Genomic DNA, 13,562 nt, shown 5'->3' with positions numbered 1-13,562 from the left:
CCGTGAACTCTGACAAATCGTCCAAGCGTGTTGCACGCGGAACGAAACACTACGCGAACCCGGCACCACGTGTCACCTGGCGCACACACTCTCTATCTCTCTCTGTCTCTCTCTGACTCTGGTGTATCGTTCGGTGAGCGCTGATTTGGGGCACGAATAGACCACAGACTCGAGCTTAACGCGTCTACTAGCGTAGATGACTACGATCACGATCACGACGAACCGCGAACACGATCACGACGACGAGGAGGACTGTTGCGAGAACGGTGGACGATCAACGACTGCTGAAAGGGAGACGGCGCACGTCCGAGAGACTGCACCGATTGGCGGAGCGCTCGGGGACTCGCGCGAGCTTATTTTAAAACCGCTGTCCTTCCAACTCGAGCGACCCGCGGCACGTTGCGAACGCCGCGAGCGAGTAATAGGGGGCGTCTTGGCAGCGGGCAAGTGTCAACCGATTGTGGGCTGCGCGCGCTTCCATGGAAGGAGCTGCTGATACAACGGTTACCTGGAACGGTTTGTTCCGCGATTTTGTTCGATACGAGCGGGGAAATATCGATACTGGGACTATGGACGATTGTAGAGTGTTTATTTAGTTGTATCGGGGGAATTGGAACGATTTATATGCGGTGAAATTTAGAATGAAATGGAAATAAGTGTTTATTTATTCTCTTGTAGAATATTAAGGTGAATTTTCAACGAAATTTAGTCGAGCAAATTTTCAGAAATTTTACTAGAAATTAGAATCATAGTAGATTTATTTAGTTAGATAGATCAAACAATAAAAAATATTCTGCTTATACAGGGTGTCCCGTAAATAGTGCAAGAACCGGAAATGGGGGGTAGCTGAGACGATTCTGAACAACAATTTCCTTTCCAAAAATGTCGAATGGAGCTTCGTTTTTGAATTATTAACGAAAAACACTGACCAATCACGGCGCTCGCTCTGTAAAACTCTCGTGCAATCGATAATATTGTAACTCACAACGATTACATACAGTTTCATGATCGTATGTACATATTATCGAACGAGAGTGTAGATCTGAGAGAAATTCAGTTTCTGTAGGAAGAGAGTAACGTGTAATACATTTTACGTATGGCATTATATCGAGACACCGCAGGTATTCTTGCGAATTTCTTCTAAAATTAAAAGAGAACCTTGAGACATATTGTACGGTTATATTTATATCGTTGTTACTAAGTATAGCCCTCTTACACTTCTTCTATCTCACTGATGCGATCAGATAAACGTAATTCTCGTTACACTTTAACATTATACCAGTTGCGTTCACTTTTACGTAATTCGAAACCGATTTTCTAATCTCTCGAGAAGCAAAATCTTACACATACGTTGACACAAATTTTGGATGCATTATATCTCACTGTAAACACGAAACAACTCACATAAATTTGAATAAAATCTTCAAAAGTTTGAATTAAGTCTGGGTTAGGTCTGGGTTAGGTCTGGAATAAGTCTGGGTTAGGTCTGGGTTAGGTCTGGGTTAGGTCTGAATTAAGTCTGGGTTAGGTCTGGGTTAGGTCTGGGTTAGGTCTGAATTAAGTTTGGGTTAGGTCTGGGTTAGGTCTGAATTAAGTCTGAGTTAGGTCTGGGTTAGGTCTGGGTTAGGTCTGGAATAAGTCTGGGTTAGGTCTGGGTTAGGTCTGAATTAAGTTTGGGTTAGGTCTGGGTTAGGTCTGAATTAAGTCTGGGTTAGGTCTGGGTTAGGTCTGGAATAAGACTGAATTAAGTCTGGGTTAGGTCTGGGTTAGGTCTTAATTTACTCTTAAAAAGACGAGTTTGCTAATTAGAAAATCTAATTTTTCTTCCAGACCTAACCCAGACCTAACCCAGACCTAACCTAGACTTAATTCAGACCTAACCCAGACCTAACCTAGACATAACCCAGACTTATTCCAGACCTAACCCAGACCTAACCTAGACTTAATTCAGACCTAACCCAGACCTAACCCAGACTTATTCCAGACCTAACCCAGACCTAACCCAGACTTAATGCAGACCTAACCCAGACCTAACCCAGACTTATTCCAGACCTAACCCAGACCTAACCCAGACTTAATTCAGACCTAACCCAGACCTAACCCAGACTTAATTCAGACCTAACCCAGACCTAACCCAGACTTAATTCAGACCTAACCCAGACCTAACCCAGACTTATTCCAGACCTAACCCAGACCTAACCCAGACTTAATTCAGACCTAACCCAGACCTAACCCAGACTTAATTCAGACCTAACCCAGACCTAACCCAGACTTAATTCAGACCTAACCCAGACCTAACCCAGACTTAATTCAGACCTAACCCAGACCTAACCCAGACTTAATGCAGACCTAACCCAGACCTAACCCAGACCTAAACAGATAAATTAACAGATAAATTGCAAATAAAACACTTAACTCGGTCGAGTAATTTCATTTTAAAATATCACTACAGTCAATTTTTATTATCCAACTAAACAACTCACATGAATTTGAATAAAATCGTCAAAAGTTTTAAAAATCTTTCGTAAAAAGCACGAACGATAATAATTGGTAAAAACACTGATAACAAAAGCGTCGAAATGTAGAATTTAACCACAAATGCTCCCGAATGATCGCTTATAGGCTTGCAGTTTCGATTTCGTATCAACGGAAGTCGATCATTTACCGGGTGGAACGAGAATATTTGGTACAGGTTATGTCGAGTGTTTTGATCGATGGTCGAAATAAAAATAATGACCTACATGTTGCACAGAAACGTGTCACTGGTCGAACACACTCCACCAATACTGTGTCATCGAGTTTCTTGGCAAGCTGCAGATTCACGCGACGAAACGTGACGAGTGTCAAGTTGACGATGGCCGCGTGATTCTACAAATTGCGGGCAATTTTTAGGACCATTTAACTCGAGACGTGAACCAAAGGACAAAGGGTAGAAACTTGTGAAAAGTTCAGTGCCCATCGTGAACTCTCCAAGGAAAACACTTCTTCAGAAGTAAAAGTAAAATTTGGCTGTTCAATTTTAGATGCAAACTCTTTCTAAAACTTGACTCTTAGTTCCCCTAATCAGAGATTCGTATTTACTTGCGATTTGGATGCCAATTCGCAGGATACGCCAAGGTACAATGACCCCTCTGATACTTCGTTATTCGTCGAATCTGTTCTTCAGCACGTTTCGAAACGAAGCTAATAAACGCCACACGCCTAAACGCTGAAGCTCGGAAGTTTCTTCGAAATCCAAAAACGGACGACACCGGCATCGAATTCGCGTTCCCGGGATTTTGAACTCGAAACGATGCTCACCTACCAAAAGATGCTTCCCCGAACAAAGCATCTGAATCAGTTTGAGTCGCTAAACGACGAAACATTCCAACGTTTAAAAGATCTTAGAACGTTTTACTCAGAATCGTCTGATACATTTTCGCGGCAAAGAAAATACTCTTCTGAGGTCGACGACTTTATTGGCCACGGTGCTCCCAAAGGAAATGGAGAAAAAAGGGTCGAGTTAATGCATTATACATATGTCGACGAATTAACCGAAAATACTCTTGAGACGTCGGTCTAATAAATAAAATAACTAAATGAGAAATGAGAAATGAGAAATGAGGAATTCTCTAAATTGTAGTGATAGTATTTCTTGGGTCGATAATAGTGTACAAATTAATATCAGAAAAAGAAAAATAATTATCGAAGTATATAAATATTGAATAGTCGAATTATTATCTTCTCGTCGGTGGAGAGAAAATCGAAGGGGGAGTTTGAATCTTACGTTTAATCTCGTTTACGCTCATAAATCTCGTGAGTTTCACGCGACCGTAAAGCCACGAAAGAAACGGGAACGAAAACAGGAATCACGAGGAATTAATTTGACGGAACGATCGCCAATAACGATACGAAACAGTCACTTTGTTTACTTTATGCCAAAATTCTGCACAAATGACGACAGGAACGAAGATTCCCGCGTTCGAATCCAACTGAGACTCCGTTTTAAGTCGTGCAATAAAGTTATGAAACAAACAAACCTGATTTCACTCTTAGATCGACGATTTTACCAGAAATAAAACGATCTTTAGTGAAACAATCTGGACAACCGTATTAGTAATTTAAATCTTCCAAATTATGAATAATATTCAGGTTTATTTTACTCGAACTGATGAATTTAGTGATGTATTGCATGAAATTTTATTTTATGTTGCATAAAATTAACTGTTTCATAAAATAAATGACTGCGATGGTACATATTATAGTAAGAAGATATATGCGAATTTCATAAAAATTCTATCAAATAATATTCAGGTTTATTTTAGAAGCAGCTGATAAATTTAATGATGTATTCCATCAATTTCATTTTATACTAGCATGCCCCGTGTAGGCTTTGTCCGTGCTTATGCAAAAGCAATTTATGACTATACGATCGTCCTGACATATATATCCGCGATAATGCAATTCTCTCGCGAGAAAGCGCTCGAGAAGCTTCGCCACCTGGCGGTGATATCGCAGTACTGCTACGGGCGAGGTATCGCGCGGGCCGTTAACGGGAATGCGCGCGCAAGTAGACTGTCGTATACAGGGGTCGCGTGGTCCACCAAACAGTCGTACGCATGAAATCTTTGCACATAAATTACATGTTCATAACGCGCTTCTGAGACATGCTACATAGCCTATGTCCGTCCTAGAGTATGCAGTAATAATGTAATTATCATAGCAAAGAAATTTATATTCTTCGTAGATTTATATTTTCCAGAAAATATCTCGAAACTATGAACGAATAGACGAATTATAATTATACACGCCTCAAATCATTTCACAATAAATTTCTGAGAGAGTAATGATCGAGAGTAACTTCGAAAACAAGGAAAACTATTTTTATAGCGTGACGAACAAAATTATTTCGCAAATTATTACACGAAAATAATTTCCAACAAAATTGATGAAATTACACACAAAACCTAACCCAGACCTAACCCAGACCTATCCCCCGTTATCAGCGATGAATTGGTCTAGGTTAGGTCTGGAATAAGTCTGAATTAAGTCTGGGTTAGGTCTGGGTTAGGTCTGAATTAAGTCTGGGTTAGGTCTGGGTTAGGTCTGAATTAAGTCTGGGTTAGGTCTGGAATAAGTCTGAATTAAGTCTGGGTTAGGTCTGGGTTAGGTCTGAATTAAGTTTGGGTTAGGTCTGAGTTAGGTCTGAATTAAGTTTGGGTTAGGTCTGAGTTAGGTCTGAATTAAGTTTGGGTTAGGTCTGAGTTAGGTCTGGGTTAGGTCTGAATTAAGTCTGGGTTAGGTCTGGAATAAGTCTGAATTAAGTCTGGGTTAGGTCTGGGTTAGGTTTGAATTAAGTCTGGGTTAGGTCTGGAATAAGTCTGAATTAAGTCTGGGTTAGGTCTGGGTTAGGTTTGAATTAAGTCTGGGTTAGGTCTGAAATAAGTCTGAATTAAGTCTGGGTTAGGTCTGGGTTAGGTCTGAATTAAGTCTGGGTTAGGTCTGGAATAAGTCTGAATTAAGTCCTAACCCAGACTTTAAGACCAGACCTAACCTAGACTTAATTCAGACTTATTCCAGACCTAACCCAGACCTAACCTAGACTTAATTCAGACTTATTCCAGACCTAACCCAGACCTAACCCAGACTTAATTCAGACCTAACCCAGACCTAACCTAGACTTAATTCAGATTTATTCCAGACCTAACCCAGACCTAACCCAGACTTAATTCAGATCTAACCCAGACCTAACCTAGACTTAATTCAGACTTATTCCAGACCTAACCCAGACCTAACCCAGACCTGACCCAGACTTAATTCAGACCTAACCCAGACCTAACCCAGACTTAATTCAGACTTATTCCAGACCTAACCCAGACCTAACCCAGACTTAATTCAGATCTAACCCAGACCTAACCTAGACTTAATTCAGACTTATTCCAGACCTAACCCAGACCTAACCCAGACCTGACCCAGACTTAATTCAGACCTAACCCAGACCTAACCTAGACATAACCCAGACTTATTCCAGACCTAACCCAGACCTAACCTAGACTTAATTCAGACCTAACCCAGACCTAACCCAGACCTAACCCAGACTTATTCCAGACCTAACCCAGACCTAACCCAGACTTAATTCAGACCTAACCTAGACTTAATTCAGACTTATTCCAGACCTAACCCAGACCTAACCCAGACCTAACCCAGACTTAATTCAGACCTAACCCAGACCTAACCCAGACTCCTGACCAGAGTCTTGTATAAAAATTTTATATCAAGAGCTAACCATAATTTGATATTTCAAGTTTATCCACGATGACAAGTACTATTTCAAAAACTTCGCGTTACCAATCCCCATAATTTGGGGGTTATAAAACCTCGAGTACAGTTTCGAGAAAACATGTGGTCGTAAAAGTGTTAAAATTCCATAAAATGATTTTTCTATTTAAAAGACTTCACTGTTTTCCTGGACGAGGACGATAAAGCGATCAAAGGGGCTGTCGCGGTGACGTTAAATGGCAGAGAAAAAAAAGCCTCGAGGATCGAGCTTACCTCGAGCCAGTAATTTTACACTTTGTAAGGCAGCTTGAAAACCGCCTCGTTCCACGAAACTCTCGCGAATTCCCCGCGCTGCGATTATTTTTGCGAAAGTCACAACACGGGGGTCCACCCTATATCAAACGTTTAATTGGGTGGCACGTCGTGTGACGGGAATGTGAACGTATAAATTCAACGAGACACGCGTTCTCGAGGATCGTTGTCTAGCCTGAACGCGTTCAACGCGATCCCGAACGCGGCAGACGTCTCTGTTTCGCGGATGCGCGCGACGCTGCGCCGCGCACGCGCGCTCGACGACAAACTGGCGCGAACGCGAACAGCGCGAAAAAAGAAGTTTCTTCAACTATGAAACGTTGTTCAGTTCCTTTGTTCGAGCCAGCTCTTAACTGGAAGACTAAAATTTTCTTTTTAAATGTAAACTAGCGTAACCTAAAATCTGTTTGGGTACTTAATTTGGTTTTGTTAGAATTTATTTCAATCGACATCTCGATTTGAGAATTTTTCTAGTTCCACAGGGGAATTAGTAATCTCTGAGAATTCTGATATTAATTGAAAACTTAAATTATTGATTTAATGTTTAATATCGTTATTCTTAGAAATGTTGTGTGAAAAGGATTCATGAATTCCCTTTGGAATGTTAAAAGGGGTGGAGAAGGAATTAAAAATCATTGATTTTCGGGGATAAGATGTTGAGAGACCCTACCAAAAAATCTGAAAAAATTCAGGGAGATAGCCAACGACAATATACATTTACAGTAATTATATAAATCCAGTGTCTCGAAAGCTTCAGTACGAAATCGGTATTTTTATGCGTTTTTAATTTTTCACGCCCAGGATTTCGAATCGAAAAATCTGAAAAAATTCAGGGACATAACCAACGACAATACGCATTTACGGTAATTATATAAATCCAGTGTCTCGAAAGCTTCAGTACGAAATCGGTATTTTTCTGCGTTTTTGATTTTTCACGGCCAGGATTTGGAATCGAAAAATCGGAAAAAATTGAGTCACACGCGAGGAATCCAGAACTTCCAAAAACGAGGAGCTCGACGAGTCCACGTTTCGTGCAACCTTTTGGCCAGATCGTTGCTCGTCTTTATCCCGGTGGCAATAATTCTTTCCCCCCCCCCAAGAAATTTACGACGCCCCCCTTGTCAACGATTTTTATCGACTCCGTCCCTGACAGCGTCGCCCCCATTTTTTTATTTTCCCCCTTCACCCCGTTTCAAATTCGTCCTTTGAACTCGAAAAACTTGGAGACACGGTTCGACTGTAAATTATCGCTGACTGCCTTTGATTCGATCATTCTTCCATTCTCGGAAAAACTCTGCAACCAGAATTTCGTTCTAGGAAGCCCTTTCTTTCGTGGAATCGTAACACACACGCTACTACGTCTGCACGCGTCTTCGTTTTTAGATCTGGTGTCTTTCTATAGTATAATAAAGGTCGCGAGAAGAGTTTGAACATCTTTGAAACGAATTGAAGGAAATTGCATTGAAAATTTTTTTAAAAATTATCCTAAACATCGATTTGAACAGAATTTAGCCTACGACTCTTATTTAAAAAAAAAAAATATTTTCTATTTGGGGTGAAAATAATATGAAATTTTAGATTTGTTGCACAAGAATGCCCTCTGGTGGCTCACAGTTGGTAAAATATAACCTAAAAAATGAAACCTTCGATAGGAGGAGCTTCTCGAGGAATCCAGAGGCTGTGTTCGTTGGTGGGACCACCCACGAGTACCTGGTAGCTCGAGAATCGAGAAAACCGGGGAACAAGGTGACGAATAACTGGACGCTTCGTAAGTATCACCGGTGACACTAAAAACGCGAGGAGGGAAACGAGGAAGTGGCCGCGACGAAATCGGAACCGCGCGGCGTACGAGTCTTCAGCATCGACCTCGAAGCGTGTCTCATTGGCTGACCGTCGGTGGCGAGCAACGAGGAGCTGCTGTTAGCTCGTCGACGACGACGACGTCACTGTTCTATTCCTGGCTGTGGACGCAGCGATATCTTTAGAGCAACCAACGGTACAGTCCGTTTCGGAGCTTTCCTTCAAAAGATGACTCGTTTCGTCTCCAAATCCCCTAACTTTCCAACCCAAACGCCTTCCAAGACAAGATTTTAATCGACTTTGACCTGGTCTCATAGTCTTCTCCATCTCTAACCAAACCTGGAGACTCAATCCTTGAGAATATTCCTTCTTCAAGGAAAAGAGCTAGCTCTGTTAACACTAGATTGCCCAAGGAAGTAATTTTGACTGCTTTTTAATTTCAATTAGAAAAACAATTATGTATATAATGACACAATTACTTAGAATTTTGTGACATTTTGCACAACATATAAATGCGTTTATTAATAATTGTAGTTACCTCCTCCCTCCTTCATTTCCGGTATATGTGGTATACCTATATTGATCAAAAGCAGTCATTTTGACTGCTTGGGAAATTTTAAATAATCAAATGACTCTTATTATTGAATTGAGTAAATTTCTTATATGACCAGTTCGACTATGTATTGAAATAACAGTTTTCATTTTTTTTCGATTACCAACACATTATAACATACAAGTACATGATAAATTGTCGATTTGGGCGTACCTAACCCAGACATAACCCAGACATAACCCAGACCTAACCCAGACCTAACCCAGACCCTAGACCTGGGTTAGGTCTGGGTTAGGTCTGGATTAGATTTGAGTTAGATCTGAGTTAGGTCTGGGTTAGGTCTGGATTAGATCTGAATTAGATCTGGGTTAGGTCTGGTTTAGGTCTGGTTTAGGTCTGGGTTAGGTCTGGGTTAGGTCTGGGTTAGGTCTGGGTTAGGTCTGGGTTAGGTCTGGTTTAGATCTGGGTTAGGTCTGGGTTAGGTCTGGGTTAGGTCTGGATTAGATCTGAATTAGATCTGGGTTAGGTCTGGTTTAGGTCTGGGTTAGGTCTGGGTTAGGTCTGGGTTAGGTCTGGATTAGATCTGAGTTAGCTCTGGGTTAGGTCTGGATTAGAAAAATGTCGAATGGGACTTGACGAACAATGCTTTTAAGTGTTTTATTTGAAATTTACCTGTTAAAATAAGTGTTTTATTTACACTGTTGTTGTATTTTGTAATTTCCAAGTGTATGATATCTGTTTGGTTTGGACTTGAAAGAATGTCGAGTGAGACTTGACGAAGATGTTCCTGAGATCAAAATTGATGTCGAATCACACTCGACATAGGAGTGCAAAGGGTTAAGATAATTTGGATTATTAAGTAATCCAGACCTAACCCAGACCTAACCCAGACCTAACCCAGACCTAAACCAGACCTAACCCAGACCTAACCCAGACTTAATTCAGACTTATTCCAGACCTAACCCAGACCTAACCCAGACCTAACCCAGACCTAACCCAGACCTAACCCAGATCTAATCCAGACCTAACCCAGATCTAATTCAGATCTAATCCAGACCTAACCCAGACCTAAACCAGACCTAACCCAGACCTAACCCAGACTTAATTCAGACTTATTCCAGACCTAACCCAGACCTAACCCAGACCTAACCCAGACCTAACCCAGACCTAACCCAGATCTAATCCAGACCTAACCCAGATCTAATTCAGATCTAATCCAGACCTAACCCAGAGCTAATCCAGACCTAACCCAGACCTAACCCAGACCTAACTCAGATCTAACTCAGATCTAATCCAGACCTAACCCAGACCTAACCCAGACCTAACCCAGACCTAACCCAGATCTAATTCAGATCTAATCCAGACCTAACCCAGAGCTAATCCAGACCTAACCCAGACCTAACCCAGACCTAACTCAGATCTAACTCAGATCTAATCCAGACCTAACCCAGACCTAACCCAGATCTAATCCAGACCTAACCCAGATCTAATCCAGATCTAATCCAGACCTAACCCAGACCTATTGATAAATTGCAGTTTCTCAATAAGCTAAAGTAGTACTTGTTATTCGAATCTTTATGCAGTGATACTTGTTCTAACAAGTTGTTTATTTTATTTCTGCGCCCTGAATTCATAATATTATAACATAATATTAAAAATTAATTTTAAACAATTAGTTAATCTTTCACAATGCAGTCATTTTGACTGCTTTTGGGCAATATAGGTATATACTAAGTTTCAGTCTTTCTAGTGTTAAGCTAGGTGGATGCATCAACCTTTCTCGATGTTTCCAGGGTTGATGCAACACCTAGTGTTGCTCTCACGCACCAAGAAAGCTGAAGTCACCTTTCCTGAATAGCTACAATTGAATTTTAACGTTCGTATCAAACCTCAATAGGAGGACTCGATCCTCGAAAACTGTCCTTTTCAAGGAACGAAACTAGCCCTGCCAAGTTGATCGAGTGTACCAACGCTTGTTCGTGTTCCAGGGTCGATGCAACACCTAGTGTTGCTCTCACTTACCAAGAAAGTTGAAGTTACGTGCTCTGAATAGTTACGAACTGAATTCTAACGTTGAATAATGTACGGTTCGATCGTGTCGAACTTGAAGACTCCTCAATCTTGAAAATATTCCTTTTTTCGAGGAAAAGAACTTGGGCCTGCTAAACTAGGTGGATGCATCAACCTTTCTCGGTGTTTCCAGGGTTGATGCAATACCTAGTGTTGCTCTCATAGACCAAGAAAGCTGAAGTTACCTGCTCTAAATAGTTACAATTGAATTTTAACGTTAAATAATCCCTACCAGGAGGTTAAAAACCGTGTCTCTGAGCAGCATAGAAGGCACCACGGATTCCGGAAGCGGAGTGACCGAACTTTCGAACCGATGTGTCTCGAAATAAAGCACGACTTCGGTGTACTGTCGATTGCAGTCGTGTGGGCTGTGTCTAGTCTCCGCATTGAACTATCTGTTGGTCTTGGAACCGCGCCAATCGAGGATGAAAAAGTAGGGGAATAAGATTGATGCCTTGCAACCGTCGGAAAAGAGAATCGACGCGAAAAATAATTGTGAACAGCCTTCTGCAACATGGTCGACTGTTTACTGAAATATTTCGAAATTTCTCAACGAAATAAAAATATAGTGAGAGAAAGAAAAACATGGAAATGAGGAAGTCGTTAGTAAAGATATTTTTCTTTCTCAATTTGTATGATTGACTACGTTGGAAGGATATATTGACCCGGGAAATAGATAATTTCTATTGAAAGTGGCGTCAGGCCAAAGACAATACCCAATTGCAAATGGACGGCGCCATCTTGCGTCTTTGTTAAAGTTAACGCCTGATACTATCGGGCTACGACTGTTTATTGGACTATATTGGACTATTTATTGTTTACACGACGTTGCAACTTAACACATTACCGACCGATAGCCTATTAATCGACTGTTTTACCGGCTAACGCTTACCGACCGATAGCGTATTAATCAACTTCTTTACCGACCAACGCTTATCGACCGATAGCCGATTAATCAACCGCTACCGGTCGGTAAAGTGTTAAAATCATGCATACTTAATCGTTGAATTAGAATTGTCGCGTTATTTGTTTGGACTGACGAAATTACTGAACTTTCGAGTCCCTGAATGTTGCGATTTAGGAACGCGAGGAGCCTGAATGTCGCCACGATCTTAATCATCGGAATTCCACCGCGAAACTGGCGAAATTCCGTCATGTTGTCTCACAACCTCCAAACAATGGCAAAATAACGTCGAAAATCATGAATGAAACGAAATAGAATTAGGTAAAACAACATTCATCATGGCGTAATCTTCGACCCAGGAAAAATTCGAGTACCAAAATTAGCAAAAATGGATCCCAGGTGAAGTGTAATTTACGATGTAATTTTGATACTATCATTCTATGATTTATTAAACTATTTTCCGTTACAAAATATTTTCTATGGGTTAGGTCTGGGTTTTAAGTCTGGGTTAGATCTGGGTTAGGTCTGGGTTAGGTCTGGATTAAGTCTGAATTAAGTCTGGGTTAGGTCTGGATTAAGTCTGAATGAAGTCTGGGTTAGGTCTGGATTAAGTCTGAATTAAGTCTGGGTTAGGTCTGGGTTAGGTCTGGATTAAGTCTGGGTTAGGTCTGGGTTAGGTCTGAATTAAGTCTGGGTTAGGTCTGGGTTAGGTCTGGATTAGGTCTGGGTTAGGTCTGGGTTAGGTCTGGATTAGGTGTGGATTAAGTCTGGGTTAGGTCTGGGTTAGGTCTGAATTAAGTCTGGGTTAGGTCTGGGTTAGGTCTGGGTTAGGTCTGGGTTAGGTCTGGAATAAGTCTGAATTAAGTCTGGGTTAGGTCTGGGTTAGGTCTGAATTAAGTCTGGGTTAGGTCTGGGTTAGGTCTGGGTTAGGTCTGGGTTAGGTCTTAATTTACTCTTAAAAAGACGAGTTTGCTAATTAAAAAATCTAATTTTTCTTGCAGACCTAACCCAGACCTAACCCAGACTTAATTCAGACCTAACCCAGACCTAACCCAGACCTAACCCAGACTTAATTCAGACCTAACCCAGACCTAACCCAGACTTAATTCAGACTTATTCCAGACCTAACCCAGACCTAACCCAGACCTAACCCAGACTTAATGCAGACCTAACCCAGACCTAACCCAGACTTAATTCAGATTTATTTCAGACCTAACCCAGACATAACCCAGACCTAACCCAGACTTAATTCAGACCTAACCCAGACCTAACCCAGACCTAACCCAGACTTAATTCAGACCTAACCCAGACCTAACCCAGACTTAATTCAGACCTAACCCAGACCTAACCCAGACTTAATTCAGACCTAACCCAGACCTAACCCAGACTTAATTCAGACCTAACCCAGACCTAACCCAGACCTAACCCAGACCTAACCCAGACCTAACCCAGACCTAACCCAGACCTAACCCAGACCTAACCCAGACTTAATGCAGACCTAACCCAGACCTAACCCAGACTTAATTCAGACCTAACCCAGACCTAACCCAGACTTAATGCAGACCTAACGCAGACCTAATCCAGAGCTAACTCAAACCTAGGTCTGGGTTAGGTCTGGATTAAGTCTGAATGAAGTCTGGGTTAGGTCTGAATTAAATCTGAATT

The 13,562-nt window shown here is 41.3% G+C and overlaps 2 protein-coding genes across 2 annotated transcripts in view; one reads left to right on the top strand and one right to left on the bottom strand.

Annotated features, from left to right (window-relative positions):
- LOC122402831 (protein PFC0760c-like) overlaps positions 1-11,322 on the top strand; it is a 31,020-nt gene extending 19,698 nt beyond the window's left edge. Inside the window, exon 3 of the mRNA XM_043405952.1 lies at positions 11,229-11,322. Coding sequence (XP_043261887.1) covers positions 11,229-11,322 — 94 coding nt within the window. The remainder of the gene's footprint in view (positions 1-11,228) is intronic.
- The window catches only part of LOC122402847 (ADP-ribosylation factor-like protein 6-interacting protein 1), a 52,157-nt gene that overhangs the window by 3,657 nt on the left and 34,938 nt on the right, over positions 1-13,562 (bottom strand). The window lies entirely within an intron of this gene.

Source organism: Colletes gigas, unplaced genomic scaffold (assembly GCF_013123115.1).
Source record: "Colletes gigas isolate AHSC1104 unplaced genomic scaffold, ASM1312311v1 Colletes_gigas_Sc00040, whole genome shotgun sequence".
In the NCBI taxonomy this organism is placed as follows: Eukaryota; Metazoa; Arthropoda; class Insecta; order Hymenoptera; family Colletidae; genus Colletes; species Colletes gigas.
Note: the sequence above shows the minus strand (reverse complement) of the source record. Positions and strands in the feature narration are given on the sequence as shown.